The sequence below is a fragment of the Taeniopygia guttata genome, chromosome 1 (genome assembly GCF_048771995.1).
Source record: "Taeniopygia guttata chromosome 1, bTaeGut7.mat, whole genome shotgun sequence".
NCBI lineage: Eukaryota > Metazoa > Chordata > Aves > Passeriformes > Estrildidae > Taeniopygia > Taeniopygia guttata.
Window position 1 is genome coordinate 10666006 of NC_133024.1, and position 25961 is coordinate 10691966.

At 37.1% G+C, this 25961-nt stretch overlaps 1 protein-coding gene across 11 annotated transcripts in view; it reads right to left on the minus strand.

Moving 5' to 3' along the window:
* The window catches only part of ROBO1 (roundabout guidance receptor 1), a 687808-nt gene that overhangs the window by 236738 nt on the left and 425109 nt on the right, over positions 1-25961 (minus strand). For all 11 annotated transcript variants that reach the window (XM_072923411.1, XM_072923395.1, XM_072923401.1 and 8 more), the window contains one exon: positions 13898-14224. In XM_072923411.1, coding sequence (XP_072779512.1) covers positions 13898-14224 — 327 coding nt within the window. The remainder of the gene's footprint in view (positions 1-13897; positions 14225-25961) is intronic.

Here is a 25961-nt window from a genome sequence, read left to right on the forward strand (position 1 = left end):
TTCAAACAGTACTTTCCAACATATTTTGAATAAAATCCTCCTCTAATGAGCCCTAGTGTAGCACAATTCCTTCCCAAGTCCTGTTGCAGAGGCTCTCTTATTTCCACACAAACCTTGAAGTTCCTCAAGAAGGTGAAATCTGTACTGTTTCCCAATCAGTGCCTTAAAAATAAGGCTGCAAAGCCTGCCATAACTTTTTATAGGGGCCATATTACTTCTTTTATGGATGATACAGTAAATCTAAGATACAAAAAAAAAAAAAAAAAGGCACAGGCCCATAAAAGACCTTTATTGCATGCAGTAATTGAAAATGTATTTTGTATTTTATTTAAGGTACAATTTCTCTGTGTATTACATTTAGAGAGTTTTGAACAAGATGCCTGAATAAATTTCTGCAGAATTTTTATTTCAAGTAAGATATGCACAAAACATATATAATGCACAGACATATGCTTAATTAAACAATTTAAATCATAATGCTATCATACATTTATTTTGGAAGACCAAAAGTATGCTATATAAAAAGTTAAAATTTTATTACTTCAAGCAATTGGATCTATATGAAAACTGACCTATATTAATGTTCCATGCAGTTGTTTCCCTTGTAATTAAAAAAAGTAATGCCATGTGTTCCAAAGTATGATACTCTGGTAGACTTACAGGAGAGCCTACCTGTGATTTTTCATTCCCACTACGCAGATTCAGTTTAAACTCATAAACCAGAAGAATCTCCAATACATCTACAGTGGGAACAGTTAGATGCAAATAATCATCAGGCATTAGACACACTAAGCCATATATCTCAACAAATCATCTTAGCCAAACTAATACCCTCCAAGGGAAGTAATTATTATCTCTCCAAATCATTTACATAGAAAGACAGAAACCCAAATAATTAGAAGTCAAGATTCCAGAGATCATTACTCTTAAGGTAGCCTCCTATGCTTTAGGTCTCAGCCACAACCCAGTGCTGAACTTAGAGGCAGCACCACACATCATCAGGAACAATAACCTGTTCACTTTTATAGGGGCAGAAGTCACCAAATTCCAGAGGGGCTGTCAACACAGTCTGAAAAAATACAAATCTTTGGAAATAACAGATGTATAAAATTTTACCTAGCTTGGACAAATCCATTAAAAATACCTACAAGGAACCAAAGAAGCTAACAATCCTATTTCCAGGCCTGCTGTATTAGTGGCCTTTCTTTCCCTCCCTAAACCCTCTGGACAGTTTTAGAAGCCTTTGTTCCCAAGTTAAGCCCCTGCAGCTGCACCAACCCCACTCCAAATAACACCAAAACCCTGAGATCCAGAAGAGAAGACATAAGGTGGTTGATTAAGGACTAAAACTGCAGGTATAACAAACAGCATTGTCAAAAAACAGCTGCAGGTTTAAGAGCCCCAAGAAAAAGGGGAAGAGGGGAGAAAAGTGAAGAGGTATGAAGCCCTGAGGGACAGGCACCTTCTTCCACTGGGCAAGACTCTTTGTTTTCTTACAAGATCCCAGCTTGATATGACGAAGCTGTGTGCCCACAGGCTAAAGAATAAAAAAAAAAAACTTTACCTGCTTTGTGCTGTGCACATATCAAGACAATTTTAAACAAAATCTGCTGAGCAAGCCTAGTGCATAGCCAACTCCTTTCAACTGTTTCCTGCTCTTTTGGTGGTCTATGGCTTTTACAAGATGCCATCAAGATGAATTACAGACAGACACAGTAACTAAAGTGTGGTGAATAGTTAATGCCTTTGGATGTAGACCACAGACCAATTCAAACTTTCTGCTCTCCTCTTTAACTCTAAAGATACCATGCAGAGCCTCATGCAATCTCGTGTATCAGTTCATTTCAATACAGGAATACCTCAAGGAAACATTTAAAAAATTAAACAAACACAAACCCCAAAACTTTAAAATACACATTTCCGCATTTCAGTATGATATGACCAAAGGAAATAGCATGTCCAATGAAAGAAAAGCTTATTAAAAGCTACCACTTTTCCAACAATGCTTCTCAAGTTCTCTTCTGCCTCTTCTGCTTTGCTTGAATTCACTAAAGAATAACAGCATTTCTTCAAGACACTAACGTTTCTTAGGAAGCCTGAATAGTCTGAACAGCAAACTGTACACTTAAATTCTCATCCTGTGACTTCCCTTACTGTAATCGTAATTGAAGAATAAAGAATAGTACTGAAATAAACTCTGGTATTGATTTAACTTCCCAGAGCAGTATGAAAGCTTATGTACAGCAAAATAAGCAGTGTTTAACCTACTGATTTACTTTGTAGGCACAAAATTGTTATTACCTTTTTCAATCTGGAGCTCTGGTCAGGGTAGTACACATATATAGTGTTTAATTATTTGAGACAGAATCCCTGCATCTATGGTCATGGAATTACAGTCCTTGTTGGCATTTCTATACACTATGAGTAGACTTGTAGCCTCAAGTTAACTCTATATATTTTCATTAATAAAACTACACTAGGTTAAGCAGAAGTCTCACGCATCCCAAGCTTTTGAAATCTGGAATAATCTATGCAACTTTTCTGAGCCTGTTCCAACTATCCAATGTCCTTTTTTGTGCACGAGTGGATTCAGCATTCCAGTAATCATCTCATTGATGAGTCACCTGTACCTTATCTCTGTACTTGTATGTCACAGCTCAATTAAAAATCTTAGACTATCTAATGTGATTCCAAGTCCTGCTAAGCATCACTCCCTTAACAGACTACGGTCCCATAATGCAAACCTTCTGAACATATACCTTTCATGTTCACATGTGGCATTTCAATGCAAGCATATACTTGCCAGGCCATTCAGTTCAATTATGGAGAGTGGACTTAGCTTTGCCACTACTGGTTTTATCTAGGTTTTTTATCTTGTTTATCTTACTTGTCTTATGTGCAAATCCTACAAATAATGACTGATGATTATTGGCTAAATGCATTTTGAACTATGCACATCTACTCTTTCCACCTCTATCTACCAACCCAATGGGTCTGTGTATGTGTGTTTAGGGAAAAGGGTCACTGCTTGACACTTTCCACAAAATAGTCAGATAATTTGAACAAAAGTAAGTCAATTTTTACCATTAGTTTACACTGCTCTACCACAGACAAGCTCTACTCACGCTCATCTAATCCCCAAGGAAGACTGGTTTAAATCAGGGCTTTTTTTTGTCATAATTGAAGTCAGGAAAAAATTAAACTTACTTTCTTCTTTCCAGTAACAAAATATTTAAATGATGACAGCACACTGAAGGAGCAAAACCAGGGACTCTAACTGCTAATTACTGCTCCCATTTTCTACCCTCCTAACTTTGAAGCTCTGCATCTATTCCATGACATAGAGCAGAAATATGCATGAGTTGCAATTCTCCCTCTACAACAGGGATAACTAATTGACAGCCTGAAGGCTGGATCCAGCTCTGCAAGATGGTTTTTCTTGGATCCCATGATGGCCTAGAGCAAAGACTGCACAAAGACTGTTTAGCACTACTGTGCTGAACAATTTGCTTAGCCCACAGGAGAGCGGGAAAGGGAGAAAGGGAACGAGGAGAAGTAGGCTGTGGGAAGAACAAAAGGACGTGGGTGATGGCTGAGGGGCTAGAATGGAAGTGTAACACTTTTCCACCTTCTCAAGTTGCCTGTCCTGAGAGTAGCCTGTGTGGGGCAGAGCTGGAGCAAGCTGGGTCCTTGAGAGCATCTGCCCCAAACAGGGCTAAGCCAGAGGAGGGACCACAAGCACACCACGCTCTCGAGCTCACACACCTTTTGTGATGAGCTCTTCAGAGAAAGAGACCTACTACATAATCAGTGAGTCAACTGGCACCCCAAGAACCCCTACAACAAACAAGAGAGGGAAGGCAGCACCAGTCCTGCATGGGGACTACAATCTCTCCAACAGGAGGTGACGCTGCTGGAGCAGATAGTCTGGAAGTTCCTGGCCTGCACACAAATCTCTACATACCTCTATCACAGAGCCACAGAATAAACTAGGTTGGAAGAGACTTCTGAGATCATTAAGTCCAACCTGTGACCTAACATGAATTACCTTCTCAGCTATACCATGGGTCTGAGTGCCTCACTGAGTCCATGTAATAAAGGGTCTGAATTTGAATTTAGACACCCACCCTTGAGCATCAATGAAATTAAAATCAATGACTCTCATCTGCTCCTGCAGGAGCAGTCCTAAGCCCAGCAGGAACACAGAAAACAAAGAAGAAAAAGAAGGATCCCTGTTTCCAGCCTCTTCCGCAGCACCTACATATTTCATTTTTTGGCCTTTGCTGTCTGGGCAGCAGAGGGTTAAAGACTCAATCATCTTGATATATTCATCTGAGCCATGAGCAGCTGGCAGGGAGAAAACAAAAAACTAAGGGCGGCCCATAGCCATAGGGAATCAGCAACACAGGCTCTAGAGGAATCAATCCAGGAAAATGGAAAATTACAAGTTAGAGAACTCATTTTTTATCCCAGCACCACCCAAAAGGGGTCATTTTTGGAACATTTCAAAGGGTTTCCAAAGTTATTTGTAGTTAGTGCTAAAAATTGCTATGAAGCATTTCAATTAGTCCTTAAAACAGAGCAATGAAGAGCAGTCTTGGAAGAACAAACAGAACTGCAAGAAAGTTCCCAATCTCTCCAGAGCTGACAGATTTTTTGTGACTGTCTGAGATCAAGATTTAATTTCTTCCTGCCTCCACAGTTTTTCTGTCTAGAAAATGGCAAAAGTAAGACCACCTTCATTCCCAAATATGGGCATATTTAAATACTATAAAATGCCTTTAAGAACTTCTTTTGAAATATCTACTTACAAATAGAGGAGAAAGGACTTTTCATGGTATTCTTGCAAAAGTAAAACAATGCTAAGGTTCTGAAATAGAAGTATCCCTTGATTCTCTTTCTTCTGTATAGAGACAAAATTTACTACAGTGAGCTAACCTTTATGATTTTGTTTTCTACTTTGGAAAAAAAAAATGTGACTGTTTTTGTGTATAAAAATCAAATTACTTCACTTACCATGTTAAAATGAAATAATTTGCAATGCTTATCATTACACCTTTTATTAATATCAAAGGATTGGTTCATCCCTTTCAGAGTAGAAGAGATACATATTGAGATTTTTATTATATTTTACTAGCTAATTCAATGATGGCAGTTTTGAATATTTCAGTGGCTGCTTCTTCAGCAATTATTACTACAAGTCTAATACATTTCATTTTATGTATAAACTTTGCTATCATAAAACGTATCTTGCCAAAAATGCTGCTTGATGTCTACTTATGAAAGGACAGACCTTTGCACTGGATTTTATGTTTATTCAGAAACTGAAACATAGGTAAGTTTTCATCTATTTTGAGGAAAACTTGATCTATTAAGAAACCAAAATCATAGGTATTGCAAAGACCAATCTAGAAGACACCACTTAAAAAAATCTCTGTAAAGTTACTTTATCAGTAGAGCCCCTTCTGTTTTAAAACCACACTACACCAAAGAACTAATTCCACTAATAAAACTGGAGCCATACAAATTCTCTTCAGATAAAGATGTCTACAAGAGAGACTTGCTAGTGTCTGATGAAAAATTTAAGAGCAGCATGGTATTCAAGGAATTTGCTTAATTATTGCCATCTTACTCTTGCAGATTTTTTTGTCTCTGTATTCTGTATACTTTCAGATGAAAAGTATATTTCTTTTAACATCAGAGAAAACCCTGCAGGTTTTTTACAAAACAATCTATCAGAAGCATTATTGTTGAGTAAGGATAAGTCATTGAGCTGAAAACCAGATTTTTAACACTAACAGTTTCTGCCAGGAAAGCATTTATTAACAGGAATCGAGGAACATAAGCAACCAAAAATGTCTTTGCATCTGGAAATGGTTACCAAAATGGTAACTATGTACAAAGTAGCCCAATCACACAACCCTAAGACTTTTTTTTTACTTTTAAAAGCAAGTGTTACAAAAAATATTTGACGCTTCTCCCTTTTTTTTCCTTAAGCTCAAATATTTTAAACTTATAAATCAATTCAAAACTAACAAACAAGCTTTTTTATGTGGTTTTTTCCCTCCACCTTATTGTGACCTTTTGGAATTGAATTATATAGCACGTATATAGGTAAAAACTTAAATTTCAGTCTAGCCAGCTCTAACACACACCTCCTCTTCCCAATCAATTTTGATAGCATAGAAGCGCAAAGAAGCCCAGTTTAAAGAGTCCACATGTGATTAATCCTTGATTAATTGAACAAAAACTAAGCACCTCCAGACATATTTCTTTTAATCACAGGAAAGATATCTTTTCAGTTGCTATGCTAGTAGGAGAGAGTCAGCAGATGTGTTCCTGGTCTAAAGGGAATTTCTGTTTCTCTGGAGAACACAGTTTAAATAGGAGAGGAACAGACATATGCTGACTATGCACTGCTTAACAGATGACGTAGAGAAGCATCCACTACCTCAGGGAGTGGAACGGGGCAGTTTTCAAATTAAATTTCTTTCAAATTCAAAGCGATCAGCTGAAATCAATTTACATACAGGATGCAAGTCAAGTCAGACAGTTCTCATCAAAACAGCTCACAGACACAAAGATGCAAATATATCTTTGTCAGCAGTATGATCTCAAAGAAAGGTTCTAACCTGATGATAGCAGAAAAGGAAAACAAAAATTAATTTCTTCAAAATTTTAAACACAGCTGATACTTTTGTTTTCTGGGGAATGATGACTCAAAATCATATTTCATTAATAGGGAGTATTTGGCACATATTCTCAGTTCATATACAAAATGTATTGACACAAAACAGATTTATTTCCAAATATTAACTCAGAAGCAAGTCTTTAAGAACTTCAGAAAAACTTTCTTTTAAGTGTCATACTGGGGAAAAAAGCATCAGAACAACCAATGCATGAGGATTACTAGTCAGCATTTTACTTGTCTGACTTTATACTTCTGCCTACAGGCATATGTCCTGTATCATCAGCTAGGAAATGGAAACACTTATAAAAATAGAAATGATCTTCACTTCATCTAGTTCTACCAAGATGTCTTGGGGAGGGAGGAGGAGGAGGGGAGGAGGTGGGGAAAGAAAGACCAAGAGTCTATAGCAGAAACTGGGGGAAAATGTACTAGACACCTCTCAGATGAAAACACCCTATAAAGACTCCCTTGGACCAGAGGAAGCTCACAACCAGTAAAAGAGAGGAGACAGCCAATGGTCCCAGTTAATTTGATAACTTGCATTAAGGAGTTCCCTCTGAACTCTGCTCAATCCTTCCCAGCCCAGAGGCACACACATAGGCTGGAGAACCGCTGAACAGTACATCACTTAATGCCATGGGAAGGGAGAAAAAACAACCATCAGACAGTGAAAACAAACTGTACTAAAATGTCCTTTTCCTTCTTCATACAAGTAGGATATCTGTCTTTATTCACATTTACACTCGATGTTAAGAGTCCAAATTGTCTTCCACAGGTTTTTGAATAGCAAAACTAAGGACGTCTTTAGTATCAATTCACTACGTTGGCTGGATTCAGGAAAAAACATTTAAATACTTGTCTAAGGATTATGCTTGATATAGTAGGATACTCCAACCTGAACAGTTTTGATTCAATTTTTTTCTTTGAAACTAACTTTGCTTTGCTTGTGCAAAGCAAAGCTTTCACTTCATTTGAAGAACCAGATTCCCCAGTTTTGGTTCAAGGTTTCAGATAATCTTTTACCCATCAGAGCTGCCATTCCACAAAAAAGACTGGTACCACATTGTTTGATTTATGAATTCAGTGAGCTGCACAGCAATTTCTGGCAAGACTATAAAACATCTAATTTTGCTTAATCATCCATCCCAGCATGGCCCCTGTAACATTCTAAATTACTCATCAGCTTAAGAATAATCTGGTTTATTTACAGTATTATAACCCATCAAGACCTGTACTCCTAACTTGCTCTGTTCTGCAGTTTCTGGGAAACTACAGACATGTAAGAACAGTTGTCAGGCAAAGTGTGCATTATCTGGCCCTAATCTTGGCAGGAGTAGATAAATGCATTGAATAGGAATCTTTTATTTATGTGCTCTGTTTTCACAGTGGTTGAAAATCTCAGGTATTAGCATGCATGAAAAATTTTCATTCTTAAAGAATCATTGTAATCCATTGACAGTAACACTCACCCGTGAACGTTTTTGATACAGAATTAGCTATAATGCTCAAATATGCTGACACACATCTGTAATCAAAATCCTCTTAGTTTGCCTTCAAAATCTAGTGAATCTTAGCACTTCAGGTGTACTATGGAAGAGGCTTCCAAACATCCCCTCAGAAAAACCAAAACCCTAAAATATGAATCTCATTATTTTTAAGAACTAACCTTACAAATGTCCAAATACATACAAGTTGCATTTTAGATAATAAACATGGAAATTTCCCTTAATAATAGACTTAGACATAACAGAATGAAGCTCTGTCTGCCATACCAAACTTATAAACTTACAGGTAGAAGCATATTTAAGATATAGCTTTTCCAGTCAAGCCTCACTGCTTTAGTTTTCCCTAGACTGTTTTGTTGTTGTTGTTGTTGTTTTAAAAAATCTCTAAGGTTTTGTTTTTATTAAATCTGTACATAACTTTATTCCTTAATGCATACATTAACCCTGTAACCCCCTCTACAGCATGCACAGCCAGTAATTCTATTATTTTATCCATTTATTCATGAGTGCAGGCAAAAGACTCAAAGAAGATAGACCTTTTGTGATACATTAAAACCAATCACACACTTGAAACAAAGCCCTGACTTTTGTGAGACTTTGCCAAATAAAATTGTAAGTAACATAAACAGCATATGCTTGCCACGCACATGGGTGCCTCAAATGATGGAAGTTCTGATATGTATCCTAAATGTTTTACTTGTTGTCATGCAGATGGAGAAGGGAGTTATTTGTCCCACTCTTAACATGCCAGTGATTACACATAAGGTCCATTTATACAAATTTCATAGTTTCAGTTGACAATATTGCATAATTTGTAGGTAATACTACAATCAATAACTCGGGAAGGCTGTATATTGCCTAGAATGAATGCAAAGTGAGAAAGAATTTTGCAGTTAATTGAGCAGCTTATATTCTGCATGAAAATGAATTACACGGAAATCATCACTTATCTTCAGATTCTATAATCTTAAAACTGTAACAAAGCGTTTTTAGAACTAGAACTGCCATCTAGTACACACTTTAAATTACATTATGATGATGACAAAGCTAGAAAGAATCATGCCAAATACCCTGGTCATAAGTATATCCCTTCTCTAAAAATTCACTCTGACAAGGCAAGGTGTGAGGGGAAAGAATTTTTGTGGCAAAAGAGAAGTAAGTTTGTCTCAGAGAAGTATGATTTGGAAAACTAATTTGCACAGTCCCTGACCAGCAAACATAACCAAGTTCATTTGCATTTGATTTTTCTTAACAGCCTGAAAAATATTTAGATTGGAGAAAAGAAGATGAAATACCTTGAAGAAGATGAGACCCTTGAAGCTATTGTTGCCACTCTCGAGATGAGTAGGCTTCTATAAAATTGTTACTTAACAGACATCCACAAGATCCAGAGATCCAATTTTCCTCAAAAAGGAAAAACATTAAAAAAAAACAAAAAACAAAAACAACAAAAAAAACTTGAACCAAACTATCACATACCAATAACAGATTTTGGTCTTAATCAGGTGGATCCATTCACCAGACAACCCTGAGAAATTCAAACATGTGACATGTGAAGCAGCTTGCAGCTACTTTCCAGTCTGCTAATGCACTTTTTCAAAACTGCTCCTATTTCTCTATTCTGTAAAACGACTTTGTTTTCCAACTGTTAATGTGATAGCCAAAACAGTCTTCAGCCTTTACTCAGAGGATGAAGTATGATTCCACTTTCTTCTCCCACCTGTAAAAGCTGACATTTATAGAGAGAATTAGCCAGCTTCATTTTGACAGGGACATGCCCTTTCCACGTTCTTTAGGACCTTTCACCACCGGAGAATGTGTCACTGGTAGGCAGTAATCCAAAACCAGTTACATTCCTCCAAAACAAAACATGGAGCTAATTTAAGTAGGTCTCTGGTGATCAAAAGGCTGAGTTCAGGAAGTCAGGAAGAGGGAGGGAAACAGACTTGGAGCAGTCTCAGTCTGGAGGATGCCTCCAGCCCGATTATCCCCCCGCTCACCCCTTCTGAGCTACGCTGCACGAACTGCATGCCTCTGCAAATCAACTCTGAACACACACAGCCAGTCTCCATCTCAAAAAGTTGTGGAAATGGGATTTCAAATACAGATGAACCCAGTGAACTTAAAAAAAAAAATAAATCCCCTCAGTTAAACAGGAGTTACATCACTTATTTGACTGACTTGCAATTCACATTTTATGCAAATTTATCTCCTTCCCATTTAAGACAGATGTAAATTACAAACAAAATGTCAAGTCAAGTACTAAATTACAAAGCTTCTTTGCACAGACTGTGTAACAGGGAATAGTTTTACTAGTCTCCAAAGTGTCTGAAGTACTTTAATTCCTGAAATATCAATTGGCTGGCTAAATAACATGTTTGGTAGATTTAGGATATCACTCTTCACTAGCCAGAGGATCACCTTGTTTTTAAGGATTTTAAGGGGATGGGGCATGGTTTCAAGGTAATAACTGAAGAAACTTAAGCAAATACAGCTGCACAAATATTTTTATATAAAATAAAATAGGACTACAGAAAAGATATAACAAATCCTTAATGTTGTGAGTAGACACACGACACCTTCAAACATTCTGGAAGGGTCATAAGAGCCATAGATTAAATTAGAGACTTATTTAATTCAATTTGCTGATAATAAATGTCATTTAGGTCATGTTCAATGGTATTAATTTAGGACTAACACTATAATTACTTAGATATATATCAGTGGAATAAAATGCAGCATCCTCTGGATTAAATGACATGCAAATGTCAGTCAAGTCACCAAGGAGAGGCTGATAACTAGAAAGTGACAAAGCAGAGGGAAAGCCATCTTCAATTCTGATTTAAGTCACTACTCACCTGCGGTAATCAAATCTAAAGCTGATTTGAAAGTTTTTAAAATGCACAGGTATTTAAAAATAAAATAAAACAGCTTTTAGTATAGTGCAATCTTCTGAAATCTGTAGCTTTGAAATCCCACTACATTTCTTTCTTTGAAACTGTGGAATCTATACACAGTGTGCTTAAGGAAGATGTGCATCTGACTACATAAGCAACAAATTCTCTTTGTGGATTAATCTCAAAAGATGAGCATGAGAACTGCTTAGAAAGTTGACATATAATTGCATCAAGGCATAACAGACATGAAAACTTTAGTATTAACCTGAATATAAAGTGAAGTGTACACATCCTTCAGAAAGCAAAGGAATTTCATCTAACAATATGTTACTATATGAGATGATTGGAGAAAAGAGATAAACTTCCTATCATGTTGTGAAACAAACTGGTGCAGGCATGAGCTGCCTCTTCCAGTCAAGAGTTAGCAAGTAAACTGCAAAACATGATGTTCTTTCCTGTTTCACAAAAGGGTTTTGGTTAAAACTGTAGCATCAAAGCATATAATGAGTACTCAATCGTCTTCTGTACTTTGTGGGAAGCAGAAACCAAACAAAGACAATTTGACTCGGCAAACATACAAAAATTAAACTAGAACATAAGGATTTCTAAACAAGCAACTGTGTATGACTACAGGCATACAAATGTAAATGCTCTGGTGCTCAGCACAGGTGTGCTGAGAACTAAACTGAGCAGTTTGCTGATTTGCAGCAATCCGCTGTGAACGTAGCTCCCGTTTATAATGATTACACCCATAATGCAGAGCTTTTTAATTTAATGCAAATTTATTCCACCAGCCTTCAACTCTTTCCTTGCTCCTCACCTCTTCTGTGCTATTTAAAGTGTTTCAGTGCTATTGCACTGTCACATCACTACCTTTCTAATAAAATAATAACCTTTACTGTTAAAATTCTTTGTCTACGATGTCCTGGTATGCAATTGAAACTGTATATCATTATATTTACAAATTATTTCCAAATATAGATTGTGTTTTTTGTTTTTTTTTTGCAGCATTGTTGGTGGTTACTTTTCCATAAAAGCCCTTGATACAAGGGCTAGTGAGTTCCACTTTGAAGACACTTAACAATTTAATGCTACATTATTGTTAAATGGTGCACATTTACACATTTTAAAGAAGTTTTTTTTTTTTTTTGTCTCAAGGGTTGGCTGAAGCTCTTAAAAAATTTGTGGCAATATCAATATTTTGCATTCAGACCCTGTTGGTAAGAGTCTCTACTATAATCATATTAAAATTATTTGAGCCAGGGATGACAAACACATTTAATAACTGTGTACTGGTTGAATTGATGCATGCACAGTGCATCAGTCACTGAAGTCCACCTCATGTTTTTGGGTTCTGATGGGAAGTGGTGGAAGACACAGAAGCACTGTGTGCATTTCACACATCGCTTCAAGGTACATCACAAATCGAAAGAACACGAAATAAGCACAGAACATTAAAACCCCGTCTAAGAACATTAAAACCCCGTCTAAGATTTTTATGTAATTGCTGAAATGAAACAGCAATTAGATAAAAATCAAGATCTCAACCATTAATGCCCACTCAAAATTACATTTACAAGATACCAGATACAGCATTTGTGAGTAAGGAGTATGAGTCAAACAGGTTACACATTTACTGGATAAGCATACTTCCAGCTACCCAGACACTGATTACTTTTATCACTAGAAGTGGCTAACAAGGAAACAGCATGATCTTAATCATGTATATCTCTGCTGTTGTATGTGAAGCTTGAGATCTTTCTGGTGTAGTTATGAAAGTCCTTGGGATTGTTTTGAAATGAGACATTAGACAGAGGGCTCAAGTAAATGCATAAATTTACACTCTATTTCTTTGGCCTTCTGTGAGACATGAAAATCTATAAACTCTTCTTCTAAAACTATACACCAATGGTGGCACTTAACCTATCTAAGAGATAGGGGCCTCTTCAGAGCTCGTTAACAACATGAATCATTCAGTCAACAGAGATCAGTGTTTTCAGAGTGACTCACCCAGTTCTCTGCTGCTCTTCAGCAGGACACCAGGTGAATTGCTACACATCACAAAGGAAGCCTATAAAAGCCACTTCAAAATAGATATCTAACTTTGAATTGCAAGGCTTCCTCTCATACTTTAGTACCCCCAAAACTGATTTTTTTTGACCTACACTTGGCCCTCCATATGAATGAATGCTTAAACCACTTTAATGTACAATCTCTTCCTCTACAACAAGTAGAGTTTAAAGGATATACAGGAAGAGATAAGCATTACAAAGTGATGTGAACATACTTGACTGCTCCTTCCGTTGGCCAATACTTAAAACCAGAGAGATAATTTTGTGGGCCAGATCTTTTAGAGGAAAAAAAATTAATTTTGTGTTTCTAAATCTGCTATTCTTCTTTCTAATGTTTATTTGTGCAACAACAACTATCCTGTTAGATCAAATCCTGGCTGTCCTGGTTCCTATTACACACTGTAAATTGCATGGTTATCTGGAGAGGAAAAAACATGTATAAATTGAAACTAAGTATACAAAATCGTACAAATTAAGCAAGCATGACTTCATGGAAGCATAAAAGTAAGGAAAACGTAAGTAGCACAAAATCATCTGAATTTCTCCAGTGATATGATACATCTTCTGACTCCCCTTCTATTTTCCTAGCTCTGTATAAATAATAATTAACCATGTAATTCCTTCATTGCTTTCAAGTCACTGCCTCAGAGGGAGCTCACACTTATTTTTATCTTCAAATAACATCAAAGCAAGGGGCTGTTACCAAAGGGGGGAGGAGGGAAATGTACTTACTTGCCACCTCCAGCGATGCATTATGACTTACAGCCTCCCCGAGGTAATTCCTTGCCACACACACATAGACCCCTTCGTCCGGCCGGCTCTTGCGCCCGTGCACGATGCGTAAGAAAAATAAAGATCCGCTGGGCAGCAGCATCCGGTGGGAGCGCGGGTCATCCTTGTCCGTTTCCACCCTTTCCCCACCCTTGTACCACTCGATGGTGGGGGTCGGCCTGCCCTCTGCTTTGCAGTTCAAAGTGGCTGGTTCTCCTTTGGAAACGATCAAATCGGAGGGGTGCTCCACGATCCGAGGCGGGAAATCCTCCTGTCGAAGACGGGAACCTGCGAGGTGAAAAACGTAAGTTTTTCTCAGGAAATCATTGCCAGATACTGTCACGGTGTTTTGCAGAACAAGTACTTAAACATCACCTCGCAGCACAGCATTTGACAAGAGCAGCTATTAACATCCTAAAGTACACAAAAGAAAATCTTAGTGCACTTCACCATGTGCAAGGCTCTCCCAAGTATGTTCAAAAGCATTTTTTCGAGAGGGAACCTAATATTAGTGAACGGCCAGATTCCTAAATCACATCAATCTCTACATGGCTCTATTCATGTACATAAATTTATACATCCATGGATATGCACATCAAGAACTACATAAACTAGTCCTACATATACTCCACAGAGATCAGATTACCTCAACCAGCAGAACTGGTACTTCTCATCCATAACCCAAAGCCATAGCCAACCTCATGCAACCTTCTGGAAAGGCCATTAATTCATGTCTACAGAGTAACTCTAACATTTCCACTGCTCACAGAGTTGCTTTATTTCACTTGTACTATCATCTCTTAAGTTCCTTGTTAAGTAGTGCCATAAAAGTATAAATGCATGGAGGGCCTGAGTGCTTTTTATGCCTTGTGCATCAGGGAAAATTTTTACTTTACAGAATTCTATATGTCTCCAGTCAAGAAAAATCTGTGAGACAAGAGTATCCAGCAGAAAAGTTACAAGCAAGTAAGATACTCTCCTAGACAAAGTACTTCTAAACAAGATGCTCTTCTAGAAAATAATTCAATTTCAGACAATTTAAAAATTTGAGCTGGTAACTTGCATTAAAGAGAAAACAAAACATAAAACCCCAAACAGAAAACACAAAACAAATGAAAAAAATAACTAACAAAAAGCCCCAAAACCCCAACAAAGAAAGAAACAAATCCCAGTAATAGTCTGCACAGATATACACCACAGACAAATATGATAACCTACTGGATACCCGAAAATCCAAACTGGTAATAAACACCTATCAAAACATTCAGGGTTTTAAATGTTGACTCAAATTCAAATTATTGTTTTCCTTATTTCTCTTTCTTGAAGCACAACTTTGCAATGGATAAAAATTAGTCTCTTGGGTCACTAATTCCTGATTATTAAAATCTCAGATGCCAAGATTCTTTATTAACATTAATAACATGGGGTTTGAACAGCTGCGAAGCACCAGAAACACAAATCTGTTCAATGCAGGTTAATAGACCATAAACTGATATGGAAACAGGGAAAGGAGACAAGAAGAGGAAAGGTCCAGGCAGTACTGATTTAAATGTATGCTAAATATGTTATACATACATACATACATGAATATAAAAGTATTCTAAAATGTACAATTTTCATTTTATTTCACATTTGCCTCACCTCAAGATAATTAAATGTTCAACTAATCAGCTAGCACTACCACATGCTCAAAAAATCTGTCAGTATGGCCAGACTACACTGAAATACATTTGCATTCTGTATGTAGTAAAACAGGGTAGTTTCACATGAACTTTACTGATCATTAAATACAACACATCTCAAACAGCAATAAACCTCCTCTTCAGATAGGGTTTGGGTAGACAGAACAGAAGCCAAGGAGCTTCCAAACCCTTCTGCTGGCTACACACCCCTGCACAGCCCAAGACTGCACATCACACCAAAGAAGAATGTTAAGCAGCACCTCCAAGAGATTTTGCACGGGTCAAACCCAGTGAAAGGAGAGCCAAGAGCAGCACTGGTGTTTTGCAGCAGCTAAAAAAGCCTCTATTTAATAGACTTCTGTGTTCCCTGAGAACACATCTCAGTCACTGTAAAGCTGGATCTGTGTCTACTCATCCCAAACCTTTACACAGCTTTTGTGAAAAGCCCCTCATTGAATATTTCTGCCCTCACAAGTGTGTTGGCCAATTTCAAATCCCTCTTTCCAAGGTAAAAATGCCTAGAGAGGGATTAAAAACCTTATACATTTATATTTTTACTCATTTTCTATGTAATTCCCAAGGAAAGGTGTTGAAACAAAGGATTACAGAGCTAAAATCAATTGCTCTAAGATGCTCTGGAAAAATAAAAAGGCAATTTCAATGTAAGATGTTTAAAAGGCAGTTAAGAAGTCTTTTAAAAACCAAAGTTTTGACATATGCTAGTATGTACCATGTTTGTATTTTCACAGGCAATTCTAGCTAGCCAGCACACAATACAGTACAAGCCTCCTATTGTTTCTGTCAGCCTGGCCCAGACCACAAATAAATGAAATACCATTTTCAGATATATTGTATGCAAGCTTTCCACACTGACATTTAACTGGCTGCACATGTACTTCAAGCACTGTACAGAATGAAAGCATAAAGACTGACCTCTAAACTTTCTTGGAAACAGACTCAAAACCCTAAGCAGGGGAAAAATCCTTCAGGATCATCCAGGAATGCTCATATATATTTTTATCTTTGCTGGATAATATTGGAGAAGATAAATAACAGAAATATCTAGGGTTTTTTTTTGTTTTTTTTTTATCTTAGCATTTTATAAAGTAACATTCCTCTACAAAATTTCATATAACTGCTTAGATCAGAAAGGGACAAAAGATGCATAATTAGTTGACTGGCACATAGTGAGCAGTAAGCACAGATTTAGTGACAACTGCCTGAGGGGTGTAATGGCCTTGACAACCAAGTTATAATCTTTTTACATATCTATACTTTTTCTTTTTTTTTTAATCTTCCTTTTCTTTTAGCTAGTTATTTAAGCTGCATTTACCTTTTATTGAGAAGGAGCAGCTTCAATTATCAACATAAATCTTAAGAGTGAACACCAATCCTGTAATTTTCCTGTCAAAAATCCTTCCCAGAAGATGTTTGATTGGAAAAAAAAAAACCAAACCAAAACAAAACAAAAACCTCCAAAAGCTGAGCACCTAATGCATACTGGATCTGCCATTTAATATACAACAGAACTGCTGTTTCTTTTCCCCACAGATGACAGCACTGGGTTATAGGAACTAACCAACTTGCCTTCTCTGCTTTTATTATGATTCAAGTCTTTCATAAAAAGTCAATTGGATACCACCAATTAAAGTACCCCATACTAATTATTTCATGCTGCTGCTTAAAAGAACAATTATATGAAATCATGTTTCCAGTTTCTGGAAACTGTTGGGCTGCACCACAACAATTTTTATAAGAATTCAAACAATGACATAAACAGATGTGAAGGTACAAAGAAAACTTGCATTAGAAAAATGACAAACTTGTAGAAACTAAGATTTGCCTTTATTCCCAGCTTAAAAGATACTCTTGGTAGCATATTAAAAAAAACTTATCAATAAACAGTAGAGAGTGCATTTAAATATGAAAGCTGCTGATATCAGGGGTTCAAACACTGTGTGTCCCTTGTGTACAAACACATTCTCCTTCAGAGGAAACCAAAAAGTTTGTGCTATTGGAACAAACTGCATCAGCCCATCTAAACCTGAGCTCAGATGGATATGGAAAACCTCATCTCCCACGATCTATATGTCTAAATAGTAATTTATCATAAGTATTATAAAATACAGCGTGACAGACTGTATCCTTAGCCAAATTCCTAAGGGCCAGTATACTCTTGGCCCTGTTTCTTTTCCATTCCACAAATACGGCATTTAACATTGATTTTCAGAGCACAAGAACCTTTCTCTCTCTTCTTTTCATTATTGAAACCCTCTGTAAGATCTGAGTAACTGGCCTAATTGCTATCAAAGTTATTAGTAAAATGCTAACAAACAAAACCACAAGTTGAAAAGCAGTGTTAGGAGATCCTTGCAAACAATTATACTTAATCAGATCATAAGACCTACCCAATTCCCAAGTCTTTCCAGTAATAACTTAACCTCTTTCAGAAAATGTTCAGAAAGTGGAGGGGAGTATCTCAGTGGTTTTACGTAAGTTGACTGGAAAGATGCTCCATAAGTTCTCTCTCTGTAGTGGTTAGAAATCTTTCCCTAATCCTCAGGTTAAACATACCCCCAAATAGTAAATACCTCATTCTTCCTTTGCTGAAAGTGCTCTATAATTCACATCTCTCCACAAACTCCTTGGACTTTTATGCCTTTGCCATGCAAATTGCTACCTTTTCCTTTTTTACCAGCCTCTTGGATTCTGTGTTGTTGCTGCTCCTAGAAGTCATAAAACTAATTTCATCTCGTTTTGCCTTCATAAGATTTGCTCACCTTTTCCTTGTCTTAAATTCTAGCTTGTTCCTTTTGAAGATGGAAGACCCAAACAACACACACTCCAGAGGCAAGCAGACTCTGAGTACTATTTCAAGCACACACTGCAAAACAATGTCACATCACGCTACAGGGCAAAAATAACTAAAGGATAAATCAAAGTATTTTTCTGAAAGTGGCTTTTCTGCCCCTATACCTGCAGCTAACCTAACCTATTGAGTTTGCTTTGTTGTACAGACAACAAATAATTTTCAAGGAAAAAAAAAACAGAACTAGGAAGATCCACTGAGATTTTGTCCCATTCATTTCCTTCCTCTCAACTTCTCCGTTCTTTTAATATTCCTCTTTGTATAGTGCCCTTGTGAAGCTTCAATAAAACACCTGATTTCCTAAGCTTTGTAGCCTACCAGAACTGCATATTGAAAAGCAATTATTTTGACATTTCTGGGGTTATAGTCGTCCTTCCATAACCAAAGACATGAAGTAATTAATAAACATAGTAATGCTGTTCCTATTTTGATTTTTCCCAAAATAGTTATATCAGAACAGAAATTTCATTGTCTAATTCTACTTTGCTATAAAGCAAAAGAGCAAAACTGCTTTTAACTGATATTTCTGAAATCCTGATTAGAGAACAGCACTGGTATCACTTTGGTGTGAGGAAGTGGGCCTTTGACACAGAGTTTTATTTACAACAGCTGTTCATTTCTAACACCTGAACATTAAACATATATTCTATAAAAACAAAGTTACACTTTTCACCTACATCTCTGCCATTACTTTGCACAGTCATAACTCCTTTAAAAGGATGCCACTTTTATGAAAAAAAACGTTCCCCTGCAAGAGAGAGAGTGTTTGTACACTAAGTAGGAAAAGGCATAGTTGGAATGTAACAGCAGTGTCACATCAGCTGGTCAATGCCCACCTGGGAATACAGCTTTACTGAAATGCATTTCAAGATATGGTAAATGGTTCCAAACACTGAGCTGTGAATAAGTCCAGTACTTTTCAATAGACAACATAAAATGTGACAATCCGGGCTCTCACTTTGGATCAGCAGAACCTGCAGTTAGCCTATGTCTTCCCAATGAAGAGAAATTCTCTATTTCTTTTTCTGAAAACACACTGGAAACAGGTGAGCAAGACGTAAATGAAAAGCCCTGATCACTCCCACCACAAAACCAAAGTGATGTTCCCTGAAAAAGAAGTTGTTCTTATTTCAGTTTACATCACCATGTCAAGGAATCCTTTTATTTCCCTCCTGTAGTCGCTATTGACATGTCATTGATAGACGAAATTATTAACACAATTTTCTTTTAATTATCTCTCCTACTAAGGGATATTTTGGGGTAAGCAAAATAATTTGTTTTAAAAACAAAATCTGATTACAAGATGTGGACGATGGCTTTTAAAAGAAATCTGTAGACATCCACAAAACATTTTTCCCACTCCAAAGACAGCAACAAAAAACACTTCAAGGTTAAGACACCATGAATTACAATTGCATTTCTGTCATAGCTACCACACTATCAGGAGATGTCAGAAACCAGTAATTTACTGTACACTTATGGAAAAAAAAAAAAACTAGGGTAATGACAGAGCGCCTGGAGTTTTAAGCCACGTCTGTCTGTCTCTTTGAAATAAGAGATTAAATGGGAGCTGTACTAAAAATGCCTCAAATCCAGACTGATCTCCTGCCTGGCTCTTACACTGAGAGATGTAACCCAAACACTGGAAGCTACAGACATTCAATTTACACAATATTCATGACCTGGTCAGCTGAACAGGAGTTAGTTGAAGTATTGTAGCAATAAGCTAAATAAATAAAAGAGAAAGATAATTTTTTAAAAGTTTATATATCATGGGTGTAAATTGTTTGCTTCTGTTCTTTATTTAGCAGGACATCCATGATTAGGTCAGAAAAAGCCATGAATTCTAAGCAAAAAAGTCTTCTGGAAAGCTGCACATTATCTTAAGAGTTATTTACATACTCCACCTGGTGGGAATGGGCAAAAAAAAAAAATGGCAAATACTGCATTGCTCAGATATTAACACTGAGTCTCCGTTTTAGTTCCTAAAGACATATTTCCCAGGAGATGCTAAGAGGGACTTGCTCTCTGAAAATAATCACTTTTAATAAAGAAGCACGAAGTGGCAATACTAAGAGTCATGCTTTACACCAAAATTAAATTCAACTCTTCCAAATTGCTCTTGAACAAACCACTTATTTTCAAGAGACTCAGCTTTACACTCAATCTTTGTTACATGAACACATGCTACTGCTTTGTGCTGCAGTTAGCATAAATAAGTCCTGACCTGGTTATTCATTAAATTAGCTAGAATATAAATTTAAAATACTAATATTTATATTGCACTGTGTAAGAGGCTGACATTTACATAAAACCCCAGGCAATAGCTAATGTTCCCAGGGTAAGAAACTGGTCAGTTTTATTTTTTCTTTCCCTTGGTTGTACTTCCTGGTAAGATATTTATCTCATCTGACTTTGGTGGATACTGTAATAATTTGAGATGTCAGTATCTAGGGCACTCACTTTTGAAACTAAAACTCCCTCAATAAAAACAACAACATCCCACACCAAACTGGTGAGCTGGGAATAGTATTTTCCCCTCAAGGGAAACATTAATGAAATTACATAAATACTTTCATTAATAATGCAAAATCAACTATGACCCAGTGAGCAACTCCACTATATTCAAAAACAAAAACAAGCACAGTGGTAATAAAGTCTATTTCATTATTTCTTTTTGTCTTTGAAAGGGCTGGGGTAATGCTGGGAGGTATTTTCTACAGTGGGATTGAGAAGTGCACTAGGACAAGACTGAGAATGGCTGAGCTGTGTCTGAAGGCGAGCTGGTCTTTGGAGATTTGGATGTGACAGGCTGGCAGTGACCATGCCAAAGGGCAGGATGAGCGAAGCAGCGGGGTCAGGCACAGAGAGCGTGACCTGGTGGGAGCGGCACAGGTCCTGGGATGGCTGTCAAGAGCATGAGGGAAAAGACATGGCAAAGGATTATAGAAAAAAAGCAAATGTTAAGTAGAGTTGAAGTAAAGACCAACTGGAAGACAACTAGAGAAACAGATACTTTAACTATATTAACGTAACAGGATTTGATGAAAATGACGGATAATTCCGTGGACAACAGAGCTGGAAAGATACTGAAAATGACCACTGGTTAAACACAGGAGTGGGGACAAAGTGGGAATATCTGAGACAGCTCAAAACAATCACTTGTGCCCTGTCCTCCTCCTTCCCTGGCAGATGGCATTCCCTACAAAGGCAGGCCTGACAGCTCTGATGGGCTGTCAGCAGCCTGAGAAGAAAAGACAGAGTAAATGGAGAGTGTGGGGACTGAGGCTGCTGTGAGTCTCATCAGAAATGCCACTTCCAGGGCTTGGTTTTCTACTGAGCAGGGAGGGAGGGAGGATTAGGAAACAAAGAAGAGGCAGTCAGGCTCTCCTCTATCTTTGATTCTTGTCCTCGATCATGTTTCATCCCAGACTGGAAGAGTATCCCATTGGCTGTGAACCACTGGTTTGCCATTTAAGACAGGAAAACAGAGCCTGGAGAAAAACTATGAGAGTGCACCAAAATCAAAGGAGTACTCTTAGCTGCACTGAAGGGACCAAATGAACTTCCAATTGAGTGACAATGTCTAGGACTCAAAATTATGTAGATACATTATATAAACTATAATAAAACTAATAGAGATACATATTTTATGTATTTTCTTCATGTATGTATTGATAAATTAGATGGCAAACATATTGATGCAGGAAATTTTTACCTCACCTGTAGGGTCGTTTGTCTATAATCATTGTCAAAGATTTCACCTATTCATGGCATGGTTACAGCACATTAGGCTATTTTATTCCAAAGCTTAATCTATATATACAAACAAAACACAAAATATCCCTTTGGATGATCATACTCATTCACAAAAATATATCTAAAGATATTTGTCATTTTGGGGCTATTCTTTTTTAAAATCACAAAAACAAACACAACGCTTTCTCTTTATAATATTTCAGATGGGTTGCCCCAACATCCTTCCAGACTGAAATTCAAAGGCACCTCCTGCCATGCTTCTAAACTAACTTCCAGATTTCAGTGTGAGATTGAATCTGGTATTGACCAACTGCATGTTCAGATGTCTGAGATGCTGAGAGAAGGGAAAAAGGATCCTGATTTCTGGAGGGCTATTGGGAAGCCAGAGAAACAGCAACGCTCAACAGGACCAGGGGTTTTCTCAGCAGAGTTCCTCAACTCTGAGACAACACAAGGATTATACCACCACAGTCAATAGCACTCCTAGGCTGTGCCCGGGCCCATTTTGGTACATCTCATGCAACTCAAATTGCCTTTTTTTTTTTTTTTTTTTTTTCCTTGTTCCCAAACAGGATTTAAAAAGAAGTATTATTATTCAAAACTCCTGTCCAAAATCGTACTTTTTAAGATTCTAAATATGTCTCAGATGCAAGGGGCAATGAAAGATCAAAACTGCCCTAATGGATCCAAATGGTAGGTGTTTACAGGAGATACGCCAGCTCAGAAATAAGTTTGAATTAAAATATTTAGTGGTTAATTAATTTAGAAATTACTAACAAGGAAACAAAGAATTATTATTAAGCAGTTTAGTTTCCCTATTCTTATTATTTTTATTTTAATGGGCTAAAATTTGAACAGTTTTTTTTTCATTCCATTCAATACATTTGACTTCTTGTATGACACTGTTTGGACAATTACAAACAGCCCAGATATTCTGAAGTACAAGTTGCTATTAACAAGACTGGCATGTTTTTATTGCCTATGAAACAATGGAAGTTTGAATCTAAAAAAAAAAAAAAAAAAAAAACCACACTGAATTAGTTGTGTTCATTTACATAAAATGTACAGATCAGTAAAAATTAAACTATCTTATCACAGTTTAAAAAAAATAAAGTAAATAACCTCTTACTGAAAACTTGACTATCCCTACCCTTTTTTCAATACATACTTTTATTCAAATATAAATCTAAGTAAATGAGCACAAAAAGCATGAAAGATAACATGATTTCAGGGAAAAGCAATAAATACCTCCTCCTAACTTACTCTGCATAGCAAACAACATGATATTCACTGCAGGATGACTAAAGACATTTTGTCATTCCTACTTTTCCCCAATATAAAGATTTGTCAAAAGAGCAAAATTTCACCTACAGTAAACTTCTCTCCATCAATGCCATCAAAATAATCTTTTGCTGAGAAACATTGTAAAGTTTTCCCTTTGACTGTGTTTGAATTTCTTGTCACGCAAAAAGCCAGAAAATCACAGCAACTTTCGAGTTGGCAAAGACCTCTGAGATCATCAAGTCCAATTTACAAATGATCTCCACCCTCTCAACAAGACCATGGTACTGAGTTCCACATCCACTCTTTCCTTAAACACCTCCAGAGACAGCAACTCCATCATCTGCCTGGGCAGCCCATTCCAACATTTAACAACTATTTCAGTGAATAAAATTCCCCCTGATGTCCAGCCTGCACCTAAGGGGCGAGCTGGAGACTGTGTCCCCTTGTCCTGCCACTCGTAACCTGGGAGAAGGGACCAAGCCCCACCTGGCTGAAACCTCCTGTCAGGGAGAACCATAAGGTCGCCCCTGCAGCTCCCCCAGCTGCTCCTCCCCAGACTTGTGCTCCAGACCCTTCCCCAGCTCCATCCCTTCCCTGCAATTACACCATCAATCCCAGCACATCAATGTCTTTGTTTTGAGGGGCCCAAAACTGAACACAGAACTCAAGGTTGGGACCCCACCAATGCCAAGTACAAGGGGAGTCCACTGGGTTTGGTTTTTGCTCCTTCAAAGGCTTCTTTGATCCCAAACACCAAATTGAGAAATCTGAAATCTTCCACATGGCAAATTCTCTTGCCATTGTTCCTACTTATACCCTTGCACAAAGCATAATTTTGCAATGCTTAGCTGAATCCAACAGCAGGTGAATGGCATCACACACAGAAAGCCATATTCCAGGACTGCTTTAAATGTACAAAAGTATGGGCCCAGAAGATTCATGCACTGAGTTTTCTTCTCGTGAAGAAGCTTTATCATCTAGAGGTCGGAAGTCCTACCCCACAGCACGACTGCTGAAAACCTAGTTAACAATTATCCAAAAGTCAACCAACATCTCTGCCACCCCTATACCTTTTCAGCTGGATTTTAGTTCTGGTTGTGTGAAACTGGCACAACCACCTGAACACACCACACACCAGACTTCATTCAGTGGCTAAAACCAGGCCTCTATATCAAAGTGACAGGGAAAAAAACTTATCAAGTTGTTTCTGGTGAAAGAAATGGTAAAAAGAAATACTATCAGACTATTTTCCTGAATATTCACAGTGGATTCTTCAGAAAACTTGTGGCTGATAACCTGGGTGTTCGGCAGCCTGAAGTGTATTTAAACACGTAAAACAAAGCTTTTGAAATGTTCTATATGATAGGCACATTCAAGTAAGATATTTAAATAATACCAGTTTTCAGCAAGTTATTGACTTTTTCAAGACAAAGTACCGAACCACAATTTCAGGGATAGTTGTCTGAAGTCATTTATACTTTAAAGAAAACAAAATATTTGAAATGGCCTTTTAAAGGATTAGTAACAAATCCCTAGAGGAATGCAGCCCACCTAAATCAATTTTCAACCTTAAAAGCAAATTTTGACATAACCAGAACATTAATGAAGACGATGTTTATGCCTTACATAGCATGCTAAGTGTGAGAACACTACAGATAAAAATGCTGTTGAATGTCTACTGAAGCTCATAATGGAATGCAAAAAGAAGTTGAAAAATAGCAGTAGCTTATGGTTGTTGATAAGATTTAAAGAAATTAAGAACAGTTTTAAAAGCAAAAGTTATAAATGTAATTATTTAATTAAAACAAAAAACTCAGGCGTCTCTTTTCTATAGTTTTAATTATTTTATAATTATTTTTTAATAGTTTTTGAATAATTATCATAAGGGGTTCTGGTGAAAGAATCAGTACTGAGAAACACACATGAATATCCAGTGGTCATAAATGGAAAAAGGAAGAAGGGGGAGGTAAGAGAAAAATAGTTCTGTACAACCATAAGGCTGAGTCAAAAGCAGAGAGGAATAGTCAAGCATGGGAAAAGACAAAGACCTCAAAAGCTCCATAGAGCTGTGCAAAAAAAGAAAAAAATAGTGAGTGAAAATTAGAAGAATGGAGGTGTATGATCTGAGAAGATTTTAATGCATAACACAACACAAACACAAGCAAGCGGGCAGAGGTGTGTGTGGTTTACACATACAAATGAAAATGCTGACAAAGCCTTCAAAACTGTAGAGCAGAATAGCTGTTTGAAAACAAGGGAAAATAATTTTTTTTTTTTATTATTACTTGAAGCAACAATCACCATGACAGAGGTGAGGGTTCAACCAGCAAAGAAAAATAGGTTATTGCCAGAAATGAATAAACCTAAGAGGAATCCGAGTGCCCAGAAATACTTTCTTTATTTCAACTTTATCAATAGCTCTCGTAGAAGA